The sequence below is a fragment of the Garra rufa genome, chromosome 25 (assembly GCF_049309525.1).
Source record: "Garra rufa chromosome 25, GarRuf1.0, whole genome shotgun sequence".
NCBI lineage: Eukaryota > Metazoa > Chordata > Actinopteri > Cypriniformes > Cyprinidae > Garra > Garra rufa.
Genome location: NC_133385.1, coordinates 17890008 through 17914032, shown reverse-complemented (window position 1 = coordinate 17914032; position 24025 = coordinate 17890008). Strand labels below are relative to the sequence as shown.

Sequence of the window (24025 nt, the reverse complement as noted above, 5' to 3'; positions counted from 1 at the left end):
TCAGAATTCTGACTTTATAACTTGCAATTGTGAATTTATATCACGCAATTCTGACTTTATTTCCAGAATTGTAAGTTCATTTCTCATTTCTGAGAAACAAAGTCAGAATTGCAAGATGTAAATTTGCAACTGTGAAAAAAAAGTCAGAATTGTGCGATAAGAAGTCGCAATTACCTTTTTTTTTTTTATTCAGTGGCTTCCATAAAAATGTAACTTCATCTTCACAGAATGAAATGTCACAAAATACAAATAACCCTTCTACAGTGCAACATATTGCTTTTTAGCAATACTCTGCACACAAATATTGAATATAAATTACTTTCTGAGTGATTTGTACTGAAACTTTTCTGCAATGAATGAAGCATCAGGTAGTTTTATCGCAACTGTTGTAACAATTCTTTTTTTGCTCGTATTTAAATGTCTGTTTTTTTAATTGCTTTGTGTATTTATGTAAGTTTACTGTCTGAATCTGCTTGCGGTCTTTCTTGGCCAGGTCTTCTCTATTAAACCAGATGCAAACATCAATAGGACAAGCCTAAAGTAAATAAAAAATAAAATGTAATTATAATAAATAAATATTCACAGAGTATGCAAAAAAGCTAATTTAAACATCTGAAAAAAAGAGAACAAACTACTGTTCAAATGTTTTGGGACAGTACTTTTTTTTTAATAAATTAATATTTTTATTCAGTTAGGATGCAATAAATTGATCAAAAGTGACAGTAAAGACATTTATAAAAGATTTCAATTTCAAACAAATGCTCTTCGTTGTTCACTATGTCCACAAAAATTTAACAGGACATGTTTTCAATATTAATAAAATGATAATAAATCTTTCTTGAGCACCAAATCAGCATATTAGAATGATTTCTGCAATGATTAATGAATGGCTGCTGGAAATTTAGCTTTGCCATCACAGGAATACATTACATCTTAAAATATGTTAAAAAAAGTTACTTTTAATTTTAATAATATGTCTCAATATTATTCTTTTACTGTTTTTTAGATCAAATAAATGTAGCCTTGTTGACCATAATACATCTGTTTTTTTTCCCCACACTGTAAAACTTTTTCACCAGATTTAACTTAAAAACCCAAGTTCAGCAGCTGCCTTAAAATTTTAAGTTAAATCAGCTTGAAACTACAAGTTATTTTAACTTATTACAATAAAAATGAGTTGATTTAACTTGTGAGTTGAAATGACTTAACTTAAAATTTTAAGGCAGCTGCTAAACTTAAGTTTTTAAGTTGAAACTGGTGAAAACTTTTTACAGTGCAAAGTTTTCGTTTCTTGGTTTTGGCATAAATCATGACTCAAGTCATATGCATTTCTTATATATTTTTATACAGTAAGACTTTACAATAAAATACCACAAAATAGACCTCATGCACTACACTTCAAACGATATTAGTGTATTACAATGTGTTATACAGATACAGAAAACATGACAATGTCAAAAATACTTAACTCTCAACTAAAGTTTTCAACAAAAGCAGAACAATGTTCAAGGCTCATATAACCAAATGCTGCTCACACACAGTCAACTTCACATGCAGTGGACCTGACACTCTTCTTCTATCCAGGAAATCTTACACCTAAAGAGTCCTGGGTGTTTACTGCATCGAGTGTGTGCACACATTTAAAGTGACCTTTCACAGAACCGAGATATTTGTCTCTCTCTCGCTCCTTCCATTTCATTAAAGTTGTGAATCGGACCATGCCGGGTGGCAGAAATTTGACGGCATCCATTACGGGGAAGGAGGTGTCCTCAGGGAATTACAGGAGCCTTGGCTACCGCCGGCCGTGCTCTGACCAACCCACTGCCACAGAGAAAAATCAAGGTTAGATGAGGAGAACTCAAATCAGATCAAATGCTGAGAATCATATTTAAAGCGCAGAGGTAATACACATCGTGGGAGGAAATAAAATTGAATTCTGTGACACTGAAGGGCTGAAGTGCTGCAATGTCATTACGAGTGTATTGTCACTTAGTGTGTATAGGTCCTCTTAGCGGCTAAATGGCTCATTTTTGTCTTCGGATCAATTGCGATTGTGCCACGGCTGCTAAAATCGGCTGAAATCTCCACGAAATGCTCTCAGTTTTCTCTAAAACGTCTTTGTTTTGCTTGACGTAATGCTGACCTCCATCCCCTGAGATTTGATTTTCGTATTTGTTTATGCGAGTCGTGCCGAGGCTATAGAGGTTTTGGCTTCCCTTTGGTTTAATATGATTGTGGCTCCAAGAGCATAACATGGTTGAGGAGGACAGGGATTGTGAATTATTGAAGATGTGTAGTCTGTGCTCCTGAGAGGTCAAAGATTTGCAAACAAGATTTCAGAGCAGTAATGTGTGAAAAGCCTTAAAAAAAGAGAAAGGAGATGATGAAAGTGAGTGTTAACTTAAGAGACTTCCTCAGAGGGGTTGGAGGTACACATAAATAAGCCATTAAACTGCACTTTTCTGCTGAAATATTATCACCTGAAATAGCTCTTCGCTAGCTTTTATAGTGTTTCCTCAGCTAGCTTTTTATAGGTTTGGTCCAATAATTATTGCAATGCTGTTTTGCATGATGTAATAAACTTTTAGAAAAATAAATCAAAATCATCTACTGATCTTAAGCTGCAAAATAGATGCCACAAAGCCAAATACAGTGAGTATGGTGCTAAATCATGGGTTTGATTTCCAGAGGACGCATGACCACATTTAATGTGTTATGCTTTCAGTGAAATTGCCGCTTTGGATAAAGGAGTCTGCCAATTGCAAATTGTAAATGTAAATGTAAAAATTAACATATGAATACATTTCAGCAAAACCTATTTGGTGTTCAGCCACTTGGCCTACCTTTAGAAGCACAGTGATGGAATAAGGAGGAAGTACGATGTTATTGTTCGTAAACGCTAGAATAAATAAGACTAAAATGTGGCAAAGTGGGTGTATTTTCCACAACCATGAAAATAATGTATATTAAAAATGGTGTATGATGCAAGCAAGCAAAAACGCAAATAAAAATTAAATCTAAAAAAATAAAACGATTTTTATGAAAAATTAATATCAAAATAAAACAGGAGTTGAAGCAAAAGTAATATCAAAGTATGTTAAGTCTGTGTGTATTTTTCACAACTTTGTACATTAAAATGAGTGTATAATACAAATTAATAAAAGAAATAATAAACAATACAAAAATAATAAAATGCACATAATAATAAATACATAATGAAATATTATTATTAGAAAAAATAATAAATTCTGTGCACAAAAAAGATAATAATAAATAAATAATAAGAGCAAATCAAAATAACAAACTAATTAAATAAAAAATATAAAATAATTATTTTTATTAAATAATTATTAATATCAAAATAAAATAAATAAAATGGGTTAATACAAAAGAAATCAAAATATATCAAGTCTAAATCTAATAAGTCTAATATCAAGTCTAATAAAATGGGAGTTAAAACCAATGTAATATCAAAGTATGTGAAGTCTATGTGTATTTTCCAATTTTGTAATCAATTAAAAATAGTGTATAATACAAATAATTACAAATAAAATATTATTATTAAAAGCAAATAAAAATAATATAAACAAATCAAATGAAAAATAAATTATATTTAATTATAAATAAATAAAACTTTAAATATAGCAAATAAATACAAAAATAAATTTTAAATAAAATAAAATGGGAGTTAAAGCGAATTAAAAAAATCTAAGTATGTGAAGTCTGTGTTTATTTGCCACAACTTTGAAAAACATAAAAAAATACTGTATAATACAAACAAATAAGAAACTAAATAATAGACAATAGATAAATAATAAAATAGGCTATACCAAAAAATAAAAATAATAAAATATTATTAAAAATAAATGTATGTATATATATATATATATATATATATATATATATATATATTCATAATAATAAAAGCAAACAAAAATAAATACATTACATAAAAATGCATTATATTTAATTATAAATAAATACATTTAAATTACATTATGGCAAATAAATACATAAATAAAATATAGAAATAAAATAAAATAGGAAATGTAATATGTAACATCAGAGTATCGAATCTGTGTGTGTTTTCCACAACTTTGAAAAATAAATGTATAGTATAGTATTTTATTTTATTATTGTTTTGTTATGATTATTGTACCTTAACATAGTTTAACCTTTTGTATTATTTTGTTTAATAAATAAACTGAATATAATAAATAATAAAAGCAATATATTACAAAACATAAATACATTAATAACAATTACATTAAATTTACATTATAGCAAATAAATACAAAAATAAAATATAAAAATAAAGCATAATAAATAATAATAAAAACATTATTAAAATAAAAAGTAAAAAAATTATTAAAATAAAAGTAAATATAGAAATAAATTGATAATAAATAAAAAAAGATAATATAAATAGATTATAGCAACTAAATACAAAGAAATTCAAATAAAATCTAAAAATAAAATAAAATGGGAGCACTGCATACTGCACATCCATACATACTGGAAAAGGAGTATGTCATTATTCGAATAGATCATATTTCCCATTGCTATGCATGAGTACATTTCATCATACTGTGTGATTCTTTTATTCTTTTTCCCAAAAGATGTCATTGTGCCTTTTAGCTTGCAAAATAGATACGTCTATTAACATTTGAATATGTGTTTTATTTATATGATCTGAAAGAACACCCAGAAATTTAAAGATTTACTGATTGATTCGGAACACTTCAAAACATAAGCAAATGTAATTATGTAAGTCTTGAAATTGAAATAAAGTGCTAATCACAAGCTCAACTTTACCTCTACAAGTGGATGCCAGCGGGCGATGGGTTTGCGTGGGTACGTGAGCATCTCATTCCAGTGATCGCGTCCCAAACTCTGAGCTCTGTTTCCCACATGGCACACGCCAATAACCTCATTGTGACCTACGCTGTGAACGAGAAGAGCATATCCAAACTTCAAATGTGACAGCTGAACCCAAACAATGTCTCTTTTCCAACTTTAAAGTGTCGAAAATATGATTTTTGCAAGATATACTTGTATATACCTTTCACTCACTAGATCTCTCTGTCTCCATCCATTCTCTATTCATTTGCTTGTGCAGCAGCGTCGAGACACTGAAACGCTACGGTTCGTACTTCTCAAACAGGACAGTGATCTAAATCTGATACGAATCTCCGACTGCATTGGGAATATACAGCTCAGGCTGTTCCTCAGATCACCCACCAGCACTAAGAATAAACTTCTATAGTCTCTGAGCACTGTGCTTCGCCAAAATGAAAGCATCTTTAATTTAAATGAGACACTTTTTCAGTTCAAATTTGACAGCGAGAGCTCACTAGCTCCCTCCGCGCTGCTAGCTGTACGTTTGGATTAGCTCTGCTAAAACTGAAGGGCTAACAATACTGTTGGGGAAGCGACTTTGAAAAGACAGGCTTATCTCACAAGACCGAGCTGGTTCGGATGCTTGCCGCTTCCATACTTTGGTTATTTCAACAAGCTGAACTATAGTCAAGCTACAGTTTCTAAAAACATAGTAATGCAAGATGCTAATGAAAGGTAACTAGCTATATTGAAGCTACTTAAAGGGATAGTTCACACAAAAATTGTAAAAAATTTCCATGTGACATCAGTGTGTCGTGGATGTTGAATGAAGTTATTTTTGTTTTCTTGTGACTTTATTTCTCAGAATTGCAAGTTTACATCTTGCAATTTTGACTTTTTTCTCAGAACTGAGTTCATATCTTGGAATTCTTCTTTATAACGTGCAATTGCGAGTTCATATCACACAATTTTGGGAAAAAAAGTCAGAATTGTGACTTTATAACTTGTGATTCTGACTTCATTTCTCAGAATTGCACCTTGATTTAGCAGAATTGTGAGTTCATATCTCACAATTCTGACTTTTTTCCACAGAATTCTGACTTTTTTCACAGAATCATGACTATTTCTCAGAATTTAAACTTTATTTCTTAGAATTGTGAGTTTATATCTCGCAATTCTTACTTTTTCCACAGAACTCTGACTTTTTTCACAGAATTATGACTTTATTTCTCAGAATTTAATCTTTATTTCTTAGAATTGTGAGCTTATATCTCGCAATTCTTACTTTTTTCCTCCAGAATTATGACTTTATTTCTCAGGATTGCAACTTTATTTCTCAGAATTGAGAGTTTATTTCTCGCAATTCTGACTTTTTTCCACAGAATTCTGACTTTTTTCACAGAATTATGACTTTATTTCTCAGAGTTTAAACTTTATTTCTTAGAATTGTAACTTTATTTCTCAGAATTGTGAGTTTAAATCTTGCAATTCTGACTTTTTCCTCAGAATTATGACTTTATTTCTCAGAATTGCAACTTTATTTCTCAGAACTGAGAGTTTATTTCTCACAATTCTGACTTTTTCCACAGAATTCTGACTTTTTTCACAGAATTATGGCTTTATTTCTCAGAGTTTAAACTTTATTTCTTAGAATTGTGAGCTTATATCTCGCAATTCTGACTTTTTTCCTCCAGAATTATGACTTTATTTCTCAGAATTGAGTTTATTTCTCGCAATTCTGACTTTTTTCCCTGGAATTCTGACTTTATTTCTCAGAATTGCAACTTTATTTCTCAGAATTTTGAGTTTATTTCTCGCAATTCTGACTTTTTTCCCCTAGAATTCTGACTTTATTTCTCAGAATTGTCAGTTTATATCTCAGAATTCTGACTTTTTTCCTCCAGAATTATGACTTTATTTCTCAGAATTTTGAGTTTATTTCTTGCAATTCTGACTTTTTTTCCCCAGAATTCGGACTTTATTTTTTTAGAATTGAAACTATATTTCTCAGAATTGATTTTATATCTCGCAATTCTGACTTTTTCCCCTGGAATTCTGACTTTATTTCTCAGAATTGTGAGTTTATATCTCAGAATTCTGACTTTTTTCCACAGAATTATGACTTTATTTCTCAGAATTGCAACTTTATTTCTCAGAATTTTGAGTTTATATCTCGCAATTCTGACTTTATTTTTTAGAATTGCAACTTTATTTCTCAGAATTTTGAGTTTATATCTTGCAATTCTGACTTTTTCCTCAGAATTGCAACTTTATTTCTCAGAATTGAGTTTATTTCTCGCAATTCTGACTTTTTTTCCACAGAATTCTGACTTTTTTCACAGAATTATGACTTTATTTCTCAGAGTTTAAACTTTATTTCTTAGAATTGTGAGCTTATATCTCGCAATTCTGACTTTTTTCCCCCAGAATTACGACTTTATTTCTTAGAATTGCAACTTTATTTCTCATAATTGAGTTTATTTCTCACAATTCTGACTTTTTTCCCCCTAGAATTCTGACTTTATTTCTCAGTATTGTCAGTTTATATCTCAGAATTCTGACTTTTTTCCACAAAATTATGATTTTATTTTTTTAGAATTGAAACTATATTTCTCAGAATTGATTTTATATCTCGCAATTCTGACTTTTTTCCCTGGAATTCTGACTTTATTTCTCAGAATTGTGAGTTTATATCTCAGAATTCTGACTTTTTCCCCTAGAATTCTGACTTTATTTTTTTAGAATTGTGAGTTTATATCCCGCAATTCAAAATTTTTCCCCCAAGAATTTAGTTTTGCTTGTGCACCAAAAGGTTTCACGTAGTTTCATAACATAACGGTTGAACCACTGACTTTCTGGGTCTTAAACTTGTCAGTTGCACAGCTACAATTTTCTTAATTTGCATTCTGAGGATAACTGAAGGTCTTACGGGTTTGGAATGACATGAGAGAGAATAATCAATGACAGAATTAAAATTTTTAGGTGAACTATTCCTTAAAAAGACTAGAAAATGTGGTGTCCATGAACCAAGAACACAATCAGTCAATAGTTTCTGAATCATGTAACTGACTCGTTTAAATAAACCAATTTGCTCAAATTGATTAGACTTCTTATTGCTACATATTTGAATGTGTTTGATTATTGCTTTAGTTCGCTTGGTTGTAAATGTGACAAAAAACACTGATGTAGTACTATGATGTGAGTGATGCTGCTAGTTTTAGGTTAGAAGCTAATAAGTAACATTAGTATCTTACCGGTCATAGTCCATTACTGCAATTAAAAGACTTATTTGGTCGATGTTCTCAGGTGGAACATCAAAAACAATGGCTTCATTGTAGACTGGATTGAGAGTGTTTCTTTTCGTTGAGGTTTTCCTCTTCTTCAGTCTCCGGCCGTCACACATTAGAGAAACCTTTACGTAAGGATCTTAAAGACAAAAAAAAAAAAGCACATAAATAGCCATTTAGAAAAATAAAAATGTATAAATGGAATTAAAATGACCTGATATAATTTTTTTTTTAAATATTTGCAAAAGTGTTCTTCCACCCTGGCAAAAAATAAACTAAATAAATAAAATTACACTGCAATTGTGACTATTTTCTAAGAATTGAGAGTTTATATCTTGCAATTGTGACTTTTTTCTAAGAACTGCAAGTTTACACTGCCCTCCAAAAGTTTGGAAACACCCCTGGCAAAGTGTGGTTTTGGTCAATATCAGCATAGTGTAAATCATCTTTGGGCAATCCTTCAGGAGGCTTGGAGTAATATATCAAGTCAATGTTTGAATAAACTGACAGCTCGGATGCCCAGATTATGCAGAGCTGTAATAGCTGCTAATGGTGGATATTTTGATGAATGGGAAATTTTAGTTTTTCTGTGTATAAACTTGTTTATGTAATAAAATATGTTTTCGTATTTTGTGTTGTCCCTTCTCAGTGCAAAATTATCACAAATTAATAAGCCAATATTGTCCAAAACCCCACTTTTCTAGGGCTTTTTTTCCAGTGTATATCTTGCAATTGTGACTTTTTTCTAATTGTGAGTTTATATCCCAGAATTGCGAGGATAATTCTCTAAATTCTGACTTTATAACACAATTTTGAGTTTATATCAGGCAATTTTGAGAAAAATTTTAGAATTCTGACTTTATAACTTGCAATTTTGCAACTTTATTTCTTAGAACTTAGAGTTTATATCATACAATTCTAAAAAAAAAAGTCATAATTGCAAGTTTGTATCCTGCAATTCTGAGAAAAAAAAAATCTGAATTACGAGATGTAATTTCGCAATTGTCAAAATTGTGAAAATAAAGCTCCAATTATCTTTTTTTTTTTAAATCAGTGGTGGTTTCCATAAAAAAACATACGATGAACAGCAATGAAATTTTAGTTTTATTTATACATTTATCATATATATCTTATAAGTATATAATTTTCGATTTAATTTACACAATTTAGATTAAATATACACACTTAAAAAAAAGACTATGATTAGGAATTCTTTTTATATAATATTTTATATAATAGTTAATAACAAAAAGACATTTAGAAATTTTTTTTTTAAATTAGATATTGTAAAAACATACAATAAATAGCAATTATATTTTTGTTTTATTTATACAATATTTATGTAATTTATCTGTAAGATAATTATAATTATATAACCTTATATTTAATTTATAAAATTGTTATTATTATTAATTACACACACACACACGCACACACGCACACACACACACACACGCACACACGCACACACGCACACACACACACACACACACACACACACACACACACACACACACACACACACACACACATTATAGTTATTTAATATTTACATGTGTGTGTGATAAAATAATAATAATTTTTAATTTTTTTATATACAATTTTATGTTATTTTACTTTCTCTCTCTTTGTTTTTTGATGCACCAGGGTGAAAAAGCACTTCTGTAAATGTTTTTAATTGCTCTTCTTGTCAACCTGTTTTGATTCTACTCCAATGCAACATCCTGTGGTTAAAGGAACTACAAAAAATTTCTGGATTTTACCCAACCCCACTTAGCAACTACTTGTGTATGTAAAATCTCCTGCCACATTCTCAAGTGTTTGGTCGATTAAATCAATGCTCTTTTAGAGAGCCCAGGGCGCCCTATGTTTTAACATGTCATGATGACACCAAAAAATCATTACCACAGAGACAATAAGTCATTTAGAGGTGAGGATGGCGAAGAGCCTACCAGACGCTCCTGTGATGTCCATGGCTTTAAGATTTCTGGCTTTAATTATCGTTATTGTCAGTCGGCCGGCAGTTGGCAAGTAACAAAGAGAGAACATCAGATCTCCCAGATCCACATTATCCTAGAAAAAAACACAGCGAAACAGAAACAGGACACATTAACTTCAGAATCATATCATAAAAAGTTGATTTAGTGCAAATCACATAACATTTGTTCTCTCCCATGTCAAAGTTGTTGTTTTTGTTTTCTTTACACACAGAAAGTATTCTCAAAGCTTCATAACCACAGATGTGACATGGACTATTTTATCGATGTCCTTGCTACTTTTCTAGGTCTTGAACATGTCAGTTGTGTTGCCGGGTCAGAAAGCTCTCGGATTTCATCCAAAATATCTTAATTTGTGTTCTGCAGATGAACGAAAGTCTTATGGGTTTGGAACAAAATGAAGGTGAGAAATTAATGACAGAATTTTCATTTTTTGGCCAAACTAACCAAATATAGTGTGTATAATTAAGAGTTTCTTCAAACAGAAAGCTGAAAGGCACATATTGTTTTATGAATAGGGCTGGGCGATTTGGCCTAAAATCAAAATCTCGATTAATTGAACATTTTAACCCGATTACGATTAATGAACGATTATTTTATTCATTAATAAAATTATATTTAAATAATATTTATTTTTTTGCCCTCATAGTTCACTGACAAGTTTTGTACAGTAAATATGCTCACATATTACAAGTGAGAGATTTTTGAATGAAGGGTGCACACACTATCTACTATCTATGATTATTTATTGAACATCAGTGTTGAACAACTGAAATTAAAGCACAAATTGCTTAAAACGAAAAGTCACATTTTTCTTAAATTAGTGAAAATAAATAACTTGCACTTTTGGAAACAAAATAAATTATTTATAAAATAAAATAAATATTAAAAGTAGAAAATAAGCAGTATCTTTTCTAAATAAAATTACTCTTGTATATCCTGTAAATACTTTTTACTGTATAAATACTGCTTAAGCTCTCCATCGACACGTCGGCGGAATAACGTAGCCTAATGGAGCTGGGTTACGTGACTCCACACGCAGTAGGGAAAGTAATTGAAATAAATGACCTGGAAAAATTGAACGATTATAGGTTCTGAATGTCGATTTCGATTACTTTTCGATTAATCGCCCAGCCCTATTTATGAATGTGTCACACGGTAATTCAAGTTTGCCAAAGACGCGGTTATTGAAAAATGTGCAGTGCCAATCGTATTTGACCCCACAGCAAACCTGCATGTAAACACAGCAACTCATGACACACGCAACAACAGCCTGTTCATTTTAAAAGATCAGAAAGAGGGTAGAAAACATTCACCTCCAGCTAAATTACAACTGTTTTAGTGCAAGAAATATTATAAATGGAAAAACAGCATACAAAACGGCTCATTTAAGAAATAAAATAATATTACGGTTGTCTGACATGTACAGTAACCACTCAATACAGATTTATGGGAATAGAGAAGTGTTTCACCTCAAGGGAGTCCTGTTCTTGCACTTTGCTATCCACGCTAACAGCAAGCAGAAACCTGCTGTCTAATTATCACTTCTGAAAATAGCCACAATTTGCACCTTTTTTTTTTTTTTTCTAAATTAGACATGTTCGTATAACAAACTAAAAATGTCATCCATAATTAACATCTCATCATAATGAGCCTCAGTGTATTAGGAGCCAACAAAGCATAAACTATCGCTTTAATGGTGATCTTGTCACACGTACACCACTCAAATTTATGATAATGACTGTTTATATGAATACGACATAAAAATATAACAGCACTAATTGGCTGACGGCACCAGAAGAACGCACACACAAGTCTTTCACAAGCTGATGTACTGCTGTATATGATTGTGATTTTTTATGTTTTTAAAAAGAAGTCTCTTATACTTCAGGCAAAAAGAAACCTTAAAGGGATAGTTCACTCAAAAAGGAAAATTCTGTTATTGATTACTCACCCTCATGTCGTTCCAAACCGTAAGACCTTCATTCATCTTCAGAACACACATTAAGATATTTTTGATATCTGAAAGCTTTCTGAGCCTGCATAGACAGCAATGCAACTAACATGTTCAAGGCCCAGAAAGGTAGTAAGAGCATCATTAAATTAAAGCTGCAGGCAGTGTTGAAAAGGCCCTCGCACCCGGGCTCACCGCCACCCAGTGGCTTTAGGAAAACAGCAAACAGTGAGCAATATGCATTTAAAGTGGTAAATATAAGAAGACTACGTAAAAGTCAATTATATTTACCAGCTGGTGGCGCTATGACTACAACTGAATACTGGCATGTAGACGTTTTCAGGTCAACGCTTTTATCAAACATATGAAGTTTGGTGCAGATTAAACATGGTATGTTTGAGTTAGTGCAAAGCATGATGTATCCTGTTGCCAATAGGTGGCGCTATGATTATTACTGAATATTGGCCTTAAGATGTCTTCAGGACAGGACTCTTGCCAAACCTGTGAGGTTTGGGGCAGATTGGACATTGTATGGCTGAGTTACAACAACTTCTTTTTTCATGACGAAACATTGAACTTTGTCAGGCCGCCATGGATACGCCCTTCAACGGAAACTCAAGATCTTCACAATGTAATATCGCAAAGGCCTTTAGATTAGACTGACCAAATTTAATGTTGTTGTCATTAAATCTTCAGGAGGAGTTACATGTGTGCACCAAATGTCATACTTATATTGAAACAGCTCTAGGGGCACTTCATTGAAATTTTATAGGCGGCGCAATGAAGCCATTTTAATTGCCACACCTACTTCTAAAACCAATTCAGATGTAAATTTTCACTACTTTTGGCATGTGTGCAAAATTTCATGAGTTTTCGAGCATGTCCCTGCTGAAAAAAACAGCATATGCTGGTTAGGTATGTTTTGGTGCTGGGATGCTGGTTTTAGCTGGTTTATGCTGGTCCTTTGCTGGTTAATGCTGGTCCTTTGCTGGTTAAGGGGCCGTTCACATGTAGCGTCTTTTGCGCGCTCAAATTCGTTATTTTAAATGTAGACGCGCGGCTTGCGCGTGCATAATGGATGCAAACGGTGCGATGCAAACGGTGCGACGCGCTCGTTTTTTCCAGGCGCGTCCGCGCCGCATCGAGATAAAAACATCTCAACTTTTCAGAATGCTTCTCATTTCAGCGCTTCTCAAGCACAGTCGCAAGTATATTGAAGAAATTACTGCATTTCTTTACATTTTAACGCATCAGTTGACCTCTCGAAAAACTGGCCAATAGTGGTGTTTTATGAAGCGTGTTATAGTTAATGTTTATCGTTAAAAAATAAACAGTTAAACTGTAAATGCAGCTGGATAACGTGAGAAACACCGTAATAGCGACCATAACCAGATACTAGTTGTCATATTTTTTATGTTTTTAGTCTTTCTGCTATCTTTCTCTCACTGTAGGAGGTTGAATGAGTTTCAGTAAAGACTGCATTCAAGAAACACGATAAAAATGTATGCTGAATGCAATTCGTTGCCTTGTGTTTTTTTAAACATTATTTTCATCTTTTCTATTATGTTAAATGCCATTTTTGCTTGCCTTTTATAATATTCACTTATGTTGTATATTTGAATATCATAAAACAAGAGTAAATTACTTTTTTTTTTTATTTAACATTAAATCGTTAAATCGAAACATACTGTATAAAAAAAGAGTGTTTGATCATGTCCAAATACACATGCAGATGTATTTAACCTTAAATATTACACTAACTGTAATCTAAATACTATATTAGAAAATGTTATCTTTTAAATGGTCAGGATCATTATTGCACATATTAAGTACAAAAAAACCTCCTCAAAATATTTACTAAATAGAACTTAACTATATATATTACAGTTATTTAATTGAATAAAAGTTACACTTAAGGTGTTTGGTCACATTTGACTGCCAAAGAGTATGAGAACATATTAATTATGTCTCTTTATCACTCCCCAGAATAAAATGCGATTGTAAAGCGTATTCAGAGAAGTTATCAATACACAATCAATGCACATTATGTGTCAATAATTACTCGAAATTGCTGCAAATATAGTAAAACTGCTGTCTATCCTATTTAACTCCATTCAAACACATTGACAGCGCGGAGCTGTTTGGAACTATTGAGAGCTCCATGAACCACGTGACCGTGCGGCGGCGAGATCAAAGCGTGTCGCAACTCTCTTTTTATATGGCTCTGCTTGGAGCTAGAGCGCAGCTGATGGTTGCTTAGAAACAGCAGACGCTTCCGGAGCGCAAGCGCCTGAGCGCTTTGTTGACAAGGAAGAAAGTGGCGCGCCTAGCGTTTTCCACGCGTTTTAGGCGCGACATGTGAACGGCCCCTAATGCTGGTCCTTAGCTGGTTAATGATGGTCATGTTGCTGGTCAAGGACCAGCATAAACCAGCAAAGGACCAGCATAAACCAGCAAAGGGCCAGCATAAACCAGCATCCCAGCACCAAAACATACCTAACCAGCATATGCTGGTTTTTTCAGCAGGGGTTTAGGCTCTCAAAAATGTGATTCATTTTGGAGAAGAAACTGAGCTATTCCAATAGGGTCCTAAATAGTCCATGTGACATCAGTGGTTCAACCTCAATTTTATGAAGCTATGAGAATACTTTTTGTGCGCAAAGAAAACAAAAAAAGTCTTCATTTAACAATTTCTTCTTTTCTTTGTTAGTTGACATGCGTTCACGAGAGCTCCAGGATTTTTCATCAAAAATATCTTAATTTGTGTTCTGAAGATGAGCGAAGGTCTTACGGGTTTGGAATGACATGAGGGTGAGTAATAATGACAGAACTTTCATCTTTGGGTGAACTAGCTATCCCTTTAACCAACTGCTTGAAAAAGCCCTCTAAAGCAAACCAGGGTTACATTACCCCAGAGCACAATCGCGATATAACCAATGTCATCTAGGTAATTTTGTAGTTTGCGGGTCACCCGCGGTCAAGTGTTATGCATACATTCTGTTCTGCGGTTCATCTCGGCGCGTTAATGCAATGACACAACAGAATGAAAAAGAAGATGACGGCCATGCATTAGTAATGAATCAAAGTGTGTGCTGAACCCAAATGGGCCTTTAATGCACATGGCAGCCAAGCACTGGCCGATCCCACAGCTGCCAGAACTTTCACGTGCTGTCAATTATTAACTGATCTATGTTAATGGACACGCTCTTGCTCAGAGAATGTAAGAACTTTTATCATTAGCCTACCATATCTTTCTTCCCCCTACGGATATAAGATCTCGAAGTTGCATGAGGCCCATCAGATACCATTACAGAAAAAACTTTGTCTTGCCCTGTAAAGTATTACACATTTACTGTTCAAAAGTTTGGGGTCTATGTCCTACGTCGTTTGCTGGAACAATGTGCCATGTGGAGCACTTTTAGAATGGGTGAATGCACTTTTTTGGACTTCAAAATCATCTCAATAGCCATTCACTGCCATTATAAAGCTGGGAAGCGCCAGGATATTTTTTAATATAACTCTGATTGTATTTTTTTAAAAGAAGAAAGTCATATACACCATTTTTGGGTAAACTATCCCTTTAAAAGAGAAGTTCAGAACAAAAATTTACAGATAATGTACTCACCCCCTTGTCATCCAAGATGTTAATGCCGGTCTTTCTTCAGTCATAATGAAAAACATTTCAGGATTTCTCTCCATACAGTGGCCTTCAATGGTGCCTTCGAGCTTGAACTTCAAAATGCAGTTTAAATAAGGCTTTAACGGGCTCTAAACGATCCCAGATGAGGAAGAAGGGTCTTATGTAGCGAAGCGTGTACTCTGTGGTTCAAGACAGTTAGGGTATGTCAAAAAACACCCAGCTCATTTTCTCCTCTAACTTCAAAATCGTTACATCACTGTTTTTGTAAAAAGTATTTGATGATCTTTGTACTTTGTACACTACTTTGTACACTACTGCAGCGATGTAGGATGATTTTGAATTTGAAGTTAGGAGTTCATCGACATACCTTAACTGTCTTGAACCGGAATACACAGAGTACACGTAGAGCTAGACAAGACGAACATTTGAAGTTAAAAAGTATAGAAATTGTCATTTTTGTCATTCGTTTTGCTAGATAAGACCCTTCTTCCTTGGCTGGGATCATTTAGAGCCCTTTAAAACCTCATTTAAACTGCATTTTGGAAGTTCAAACTCGCGGGCACCATAGAAGTCCATTATATGGAGAGAAATCCTAAAATGTTTTCCTAAAAAAAAAAATTCTTTACGACTGAAGAAAGAAAGACATGAACATCTTGGATGACAAGTGGGTAAGTAAATTATCTGTACATTTTTGTTCTGGAAGTGAACTTCTCCTTTCAGGATGTTAAAACAAGAAAATGGCTGAATGCCAGTCATGGACTTACTATCTTTCTCAAAGCGACTTTGGGCACTGTAAAGGAAACTGCATGAGTGGTCAGCACACCTCATTGGGCTTCTAAGGCTTCCTGACAAATCTAATCATCTGTGATTGTGTGAATTTGAGGAGCTCAGAGGGCCTGTTAAGATAGATCAGTCCCATCCTGAGCAGTTCAGAGCCCTCGGGCTTCTCGCACAGTGGGAGGCTCCGTCTATTACGGTGAAGCAGAAAGGTCAAAGAAGCAAGCAGCAGAGATAGGCTCATTATCTGGCCAGGTCGCAGCGCTGCGTCCGCTCCTGACGGCTATGCTGAGGGCCGTGTTCATTAATGCTCTACAGGGATGAACTGGAACTGGTTGGTGTTTTCCTGCCTCTCAGACTCAAATGCATTTTCACAGCCTAAACTAGTTCTCTATCACCTTAAATTGCCTTTTCAATGCAGGAAGAAGGATTCAAACACCTAGTCCAAACACTTATAAAGGATCAGCAAACACAACCTTTTCTAACACCACTGGCATATTCTCTCATGTCGTTACAAACAGGTACAGTATGACTTACTTTCTTCTGCAGAATACAAAAGAAAATATTTTTAAAACTTAAAAAGGCATAGTTCACCCAAAAATGAAATTTCTGTCATTAATTACTAACCCTCATGTCATTCCAAACCAGAATTTTTTGCCTACCCTTAGTTATTCGAACCATAATTTACAGATGATGAACTAAAAGAGATGGACGTTCTACATCAGAATGCCAACTCCTGCGTTCTTAAATATCTTAATTTGTGTTCTGAAGATGAAAGAAGGTCTTATGGGTTTGGAACAACATGACGGTGAGTAACTAATGACAGAATTTTCACTTTCGGTGAACTATCCCTTTAATGGGGCCCAAAAACATGTTTTTTGAATTTTTTCTTTTGTCATCCTCAATAGAAATATAGACTACTGTTTGAATTTTTATTTTTTTTTTTGGAAAAATTACTATTTTAATTTAGTTTTATTCAGCAAGAATGCAATAAATTGGTCAAAAGTGACAGTAAACACTTACAAATGTACTCGGTGTACTCTTACAAAATATTTCTATTTCAAATAAATACTGTTCTTTTTAACTTTCTATTTATTAAAATAAATCTGAAAAATAAAAAATGTATTACCGTTTCAGCAAAAAATACTGAGCAGCTGTTTTTAACACTGATAAAGACAAAAAAGAGTTTCTTGAGCAGCAAATCAGCATATTAATACGATTTCTAAAGGATCATGTGACACTGAAGACTGAAGTAATGATGCTGAAAATACAGTTTTGCATCACAGGAATAAATTACATTACAAAATCGAAAACAGTCATTTTAAACTGTAATAATATTTCACAATATTACAAATTTTACAATTTGAACCCTGGAAACCAAAAGTGAACAACTTTGCATTGTAGGTACTATGGATGTGACGATATCAAAATCTGGAAAAAAAAGACAAAAAAAATCTAAAATATTAAATAACATAAAGACAAAAAAATTTTTTTTGTATATTTTGAAGTTAAATTCTTCTATCTAAAGCACTTTGAGAGTTCAAAATTAAGAGCTTCGACCCACGTTCCTAAGAAAATTTAAGTCAGAAAAAAAGTTAATTGACTTGTACCTGAACTTTAAAGGGGACTCAACCCTCTTTTTATTTGTGAAATGCTGTCTCAGTCTAAATTACATTCACACTGGTGTTTTAGAAGTCAAACACATTATAATATATTAATAATAATTTTATGTCATTGTTATTCCTATGAAAGTAATAGCCATATATTGTAAAACAATTGCACTGTAAAATAAATGATAATTAATATTTCAAAGGTATATTATTTTTGCTTTACACTACAGCAGGGAAATTACAATTTTTCTTTATTACATTTGAAAGAGACATTTTGAATTTGGACTGCAGTAACGTTACCCATTTAAGCTTTTATTTTGAAGGAAATTTTAGTTTGTTTGATAGATATTGTGCCAAAGCATAGTGGGCCAAAACACAACTTTAAAGACCTTTTATGTTAGGATATTATAAAAATCTACACTTTTTGCCTGTAAGACCTATATCATTTCATATCAAAATGTGACCACGAAAATATTGAGTTTTGCTATCGCAATACCACAATATTGATAATATCTTTACATCCCTAATAGCAACACACTGGAGCTTTTAAAAATGAAAGGAAAAAAAAATCCTGGCAATTTTACTTGAATTATATTTCATCTCATATTAGATGGCATCTTAGAAGTTTGCTGAAAGATCAATAAATGTAATGGCCTGTGGGCTTGATGTAATGTAGGCAGTTTGTGTTTGTTGTTCTTTGCACCTAATAATTAGTGTCTAGGAAAGGGAGTGTGGGTAAGGGAGCAAGGTAATGTTTCCTCTTGTTGCCTCCGTCTCATCCATACGAAGCGCAACCTTTATTAACAGAGAGGTAAGAGAGGTTGACTCCTGTTGCAAATTAAATCCTAAATTGGATTCTTCTCATCAAACCAAATCCTGGTTGCTTCATTATAATGACGAATGCTTTGTCTTTTAAAGCAAGCAGCTCACAAAATGAAGAAATAAAAAGCTAGAGGCTTTTGTTTAAAGGATTAGTTCACTAAAAAGCCATCATTTACTCACTCTCATGTTGTTCCACACCTCTATGTCTTTATTTCTCCCATGAAACACAAAAGGAGAAACTTTAAAGAATGTTTATACTGCCATTTTTGAATACAACAAGATTAAACAGTGACTAAGGACAAAATCATAAAAAGCATCATAAAAGTGATAAATTATGAAGCCTACACTCTTAAAAAATATAGGTTCCAAAAGTGTGTTTTTGCAGTGAAGCCACAGAAGTACCATTTTTGGTTCCTCAAAGAACTTTCATGAAGAACCTTGAACATCTATGGAACCTTTCAAATGCAGAAAAGGTTCTTTAGATTTTTTTAAATGTCCTTCAAAATGGTTATTTTAAGAACTGTTCTTTTAAAATTCTAAAGAACGTTTTCTGCATTTGAAAGGTTCCATAGATGTTCAAGGTTCTTAATGGAACCATTGATGCCAATAAAGAACCTTAATTTTTAAGAGTGTAGCTTTGTGTGACAAAAATGACCAAGGTCTTTACAGAAATTTGTACATTTTCAAACAGATTTCAAATGACATTTGTGCTTATGTTCAAAACATATGCTCATATTCATATATACACTGACGTCATTTTTATATGCCAAGTGTGAACATGCGTTTGTGTGAATGAGATTTAACACTTGCATACCCTGCAAAAATGACTTCTTAATTAAAGTTTTTGATTAGTCATTTTTACTAAAAAACAAGAAAAACAAATTCACACTTTTAAAAATAAAGGTTTCAAAAGTGTGTTTTTGCAGTGAAGCCATAGAAGTACCATTTGGTCCCCCAAAGAACCTTACAGTGAACAGTTCTTAAAAGAACCATTTTGAAGAACATTTCTAAAAATCTAAAGAATTTTTTCGACTATAAAGAACCTTTTCTGCATTTGAAAGGTTCCACTGATGTTCAAGGTTCTTCAATAAACCATTGATGCCAAAAAAATCTTAAATTTTAAGAGTGTAGCTTTGTGACAAAAATGACCAAGGTCTTTACAGAAAATTTCGATTAGATTTCAAATGTTATTTGTGCTTATGTTCAAAACATATGCTCATATTAATACATATGTTGTCACAGACGTCAAACATGCAGGTTTTTTTTTGTTTTTTTTTGTTTTTTATGTGCCAAGTTTGAACCTGCATTTGTGTAAATGAGAACATTTGGATACATTTTTACTAAAAAAGAATAAAACATATCTTAAAATCCTTAAAATACAAAATACATTGCCGTTCAAAAGTTTGGGATCAGTTAAATTTTTTTTTTTTTTAAAGAAGGTTCTTATGCTTATTAAGGCTGCATTTATTTGATTAAAGAAATTTTATTGCAATTCAAAATAATGGTTTTCTATTTTAATGTACTTTAAAATATCATTTATTTCTGTGATGCAAAGCTGAATTTTCTTTAGCCATTGCTCCAGTCTTCAGTGTCACGTGATACTTCAGAAATCATTCTAATATTCTGTTAAAACATTTGGGGTTCATTTTTTCCTTTTTTTGATAGAAAGTAATACTTTTATTTAGCAAGTATGTGTTAAAATGATGAAAAAAAGTTATAGTGAATACTTTTATTGTTAGAAAAGATGTCTATTTAAAATAAATCCTATATATATATATATATATATATATATATATATATATATATATATATATATATAAAACATAACATAACATAAGCAGCACTACTGTTTAATCAGCATATTAGAGTCATTTCTGAGTAATAATGCAAAAAAATTTGCTTTGCATCACAAAATAAACTACAGTTTAAATCACATATATATAGTTTATATCTTATATCAGAATTTGCATGATTTAAACTCACAATTCTGACAATTTAACAAGCAATTTCAAGTTAGGAAGTCAGAATTGTGAGATATAAATTTGAAATTGCAAGAAAAGTCAGAATTGTGAGATACAAATTCTCATTTGCGAAAAAAGTCAGAATTGCAAAAGTTTATATCCTGCTATTCTGACTTTATAACTTGCAATTGTGAGTTTAAAAATGAAAAATATTGTATATATATTATATTGTTAGAAAATATGTATATTTTAAATAAATGCTGTTCTTTTAACCTTTTTATTTATCAAAGAAACATGAAAAAAGTATCGGTTTCCAACACTGATAATAAATCAGCATATTGGAGTCATTTCTGAAGGATCATGTGACACTGAAGACTGGAATAATGATGCTGAAAATTCAGCTTTGCATCACAGAAATAAATTATATTTGAAAGTATATCAAAATACAAAACTGTTATATTTCACAATATTACTTTTTTCTGTATTTTGATCAAGCAGAAGAGATTCCTTTAAAAACATTAAAAATCCTACCAATCCCAAACTTTTGAACAGCAGTGTACCTTTACTTGAGAAGTAGCACTGCATAAAATATTAACACTTTTTTCATTGTTTTTGTCCTGAATATAAGTGTGCTTTGTCTTACACTTATGTCTGCCAGATTGTTTCATTTTTTTTAAACTTATTTATATGTAAATCAAGTGAAAAAAATAATAAAAATCCACTAGCGCAGTAGGACAGAATATACTTGCATTGAATATGCATTCTTTGAAAAGTGTTGCTTCTCAATTAAAAAAAAAAAAAAAACATTAAAATTATTTATTACTATCTGAAATGTATAATTACACAATTTACAATATATTTTATACTAATTTAAAGTATAAAAGTATAAACTGAGTTAAAGTAATGGAAAAACATGTTGCCATGTTTAACTGATCATATCTTTTTTTCATTATTTTTGTGTTGCACGAAATATAGGACAACAAGAACATGAAGGTGAGTAGTATTAAGAAATACTAATTAATTCATTAATTAATAAAAATATGCCAATAAAAATAGCAAAATATGACTGTTATGATCCAATTTTCTCTTTATTTACAATTTGTATGGTTCTTTCCCTGATCTCTTCCATTAAGAGGATGGTAAAGTGGGCGGGAAGTGGTGGGAAGGGGCGGGGCATAGTGTCCAAACAACTATTAATGCACCAAACACACCCTCTTTTTTGCGTGCGAGAGACATTAAGGGTTGGACCTCGTGAAACCAATTCCTCTCAGGCTAGGTAATTGAATTACGCCCTTCCATCTGTAGACTATAGGATAACAGACGCCTCTGCTCATAAGCACTTAAATCAAGTCAGCGGTAGAATTATGGTCACTTGCGCACTGTGAATGAAATTATAGTGCAGTTGTGAAGAGGTTGAATATGGTTCGGAGAGAGTCTATCTAGTGTGATTCTCCATCTCCAATCCCACCCACCCCCACTCGTTTAAGGGCCTATTAGCAGGCAGAAGGGCTGGTCGCAACATCAGAAAGAAAGAGCGTAATGTAAACACTGATGAAAGTCAGGGCAATGTAAAGAGGCATGTTAACATTTGCTTAATCACGGGTTTTCCTTTTTGTGACAAGACCACAGGTAGTCAATTTGTACTCTAGCACTGGCACAAAACATAACGTCATATATAAATTAAACTACAAACTCAGAGACAGTTAATGTGAATGTATATTTGTGATTGTAATGTGAATGTGACTTTTACATCTAAAAATTGCAACATTCTTGTAACTGCAATTTTATGTCTCATGATTGTGACATTATATCTCAAAATTGTCACTTATTTTAATGTGTCTCTACATCACACAGTCTTAATCTTTACCTCACATAGCTATAGTGGCATCAGCAAAATATATAAACTAAAAATGAACTTATTCTATATGTCTGCTACTGCAGCCTACTCAGACTTGCGTCCATCTCTTTTCACTGCTGTAAAGCCTTATATTATCTGCCTAAAATGGCACTGCAAATGGAACAGGCTTTACTGACTTTAGTTGGAGACTATTTCAAAATGTCTGCTGAAACACTCCTGTCTTTCATGTCTAGATATTCTTTTAAAAAAACACACACACAAAAAGAAAATGGAAGCTTTGCTTTGTTGTAAGTTTTTCCACCTCCGTCTGAATGCTATATTGCTTACTGTAGAATGGTGGGATGGGATTATGATGGATTAAAATTACTTTAAAGGCTACTTTTTCATCATCAAGTTTCCTTGGGGTCGGCAAGATTTTTTTTATAGCACGGATGCATTAAACTGATCAAAAGTAACAGTAAAGTATGGAAGACACTGGGGGGGAAAAGGTATTTGCTATATTTTGTCTCTTGCAATTCTGACTTTTTTCTCGGAACTGTGAGGGGAAAAAAATTGCAAGTTTTTATCTTGCAATTGTGACTTTATTTCTTGCCATTCTGACTTTTTACTGGAAATTCCGAGTTTATATCTTGCAATTCTGAGTTATAAAGAATTCAGAATTGTGAGAAAAGTCTGAATTGCGAGATACAAACTCACATTTGCGAGAAAAAAAGTCAGAATTGCGAGATATACACTCGGAATTGCGAGAAAAAAAGTGAGTTGCAAGAGACAAACTCTCATTTGCGAGAAAAGTCAGAATTGGTTTTTATTTCTCGCTTGCTAGTTTATATCCCGCTATTCTGACTTTCTAACTTGCAATTGCGAGTTTAAATCCCGTAATTCAGAGACATTGTTTATATCTCACAATTCTGCCTTAATTTCTCAGAATTGTGAGTTTATATATCACAATTCTGACTTTTTAACACGTAATTGTGAGTTATTAAGTCAGAATTGTGAGATATAAACTTTTGCAAGGAAAATTTGAATTGCAAGATATAAACTCGGAATTACAAGAAAAAAAAATTTATTTGTGAGATAAAAACTCATTTGCGAGAAAAGTCAGAAGTTTTTATCTTGACATTTTTTCATTATTTCTCGCTTGTGAGTTTATATCCCACTATTCTGACCTTATAACTTGCAATTGTGAATTTAAATCACGTAATTCAGAGAAAGAAGTCACAATTGCGAGTTTGTATCTCAATTATCAGAATAGCATGTACTCCATATGAACTCCAAGTGAG

General features: G+C 32.5%; 3 protein-coding genes across 3 annotated transcripts in view; 1 reads left to right on the top strand and 2 right to left on the bottom strand.

The window, feature by feature from the left end:
* Positions 1 to 1750, bottom strand: part of LOC141301374 (synaptotagmin-10-like) — a 39462-nt gene extending 37712 nt beyond the window's left edge. Inside the window, exon 1 of the mRNA XM_073831614.1 lies at positions 1595 to 1750. Coding sequence (XP_073687715.1) covers positions 1595 to 1750 — 156 coding nt within the window. The remainder of the gene's footprint in view (positions 1 to 1594) is intronic.
* LOC141301373 (synaptotagmin-9-like) lies at positions 659 to 12605 on the bottom strand. The gene is made up of 5 exons (XM_073831613.1): positions 12579 to 12605; positions 10079 to 10199; positions 8094 to 8265; positions 4816 to 4945; positions 659 to 1821 (listed from the first exon to the last, which is right to left on the bottom strand). The coding sequence occupies exons 1-5, from the start codon at positions 12603 to 12605 to the stop codon at positions 1750 to 1752; spliced, it is 522 nt and encodes a 173-aa protein (XP_073687714.1). The 3' UTR covers positions 659 to 1749.
* A 63-nt stretch (positions 12606 to 12668) lies between these two features.
* LOC141301372 (spondin-1-like) overlaps positions 12669 to 24025 on the top strand; it is a 24544-nt gene continuing 13187 nt past the window's right edge. The window contains exon 1 of the mRNA XM_073831612.1: positions 12669 to 12708. Coding sequence (XP_073687713.1) covers positions 12669 to 12708 — 40 coding nt within the window. The remainder of the gene's footprint in view (positions 12709 to 24025) is intronic.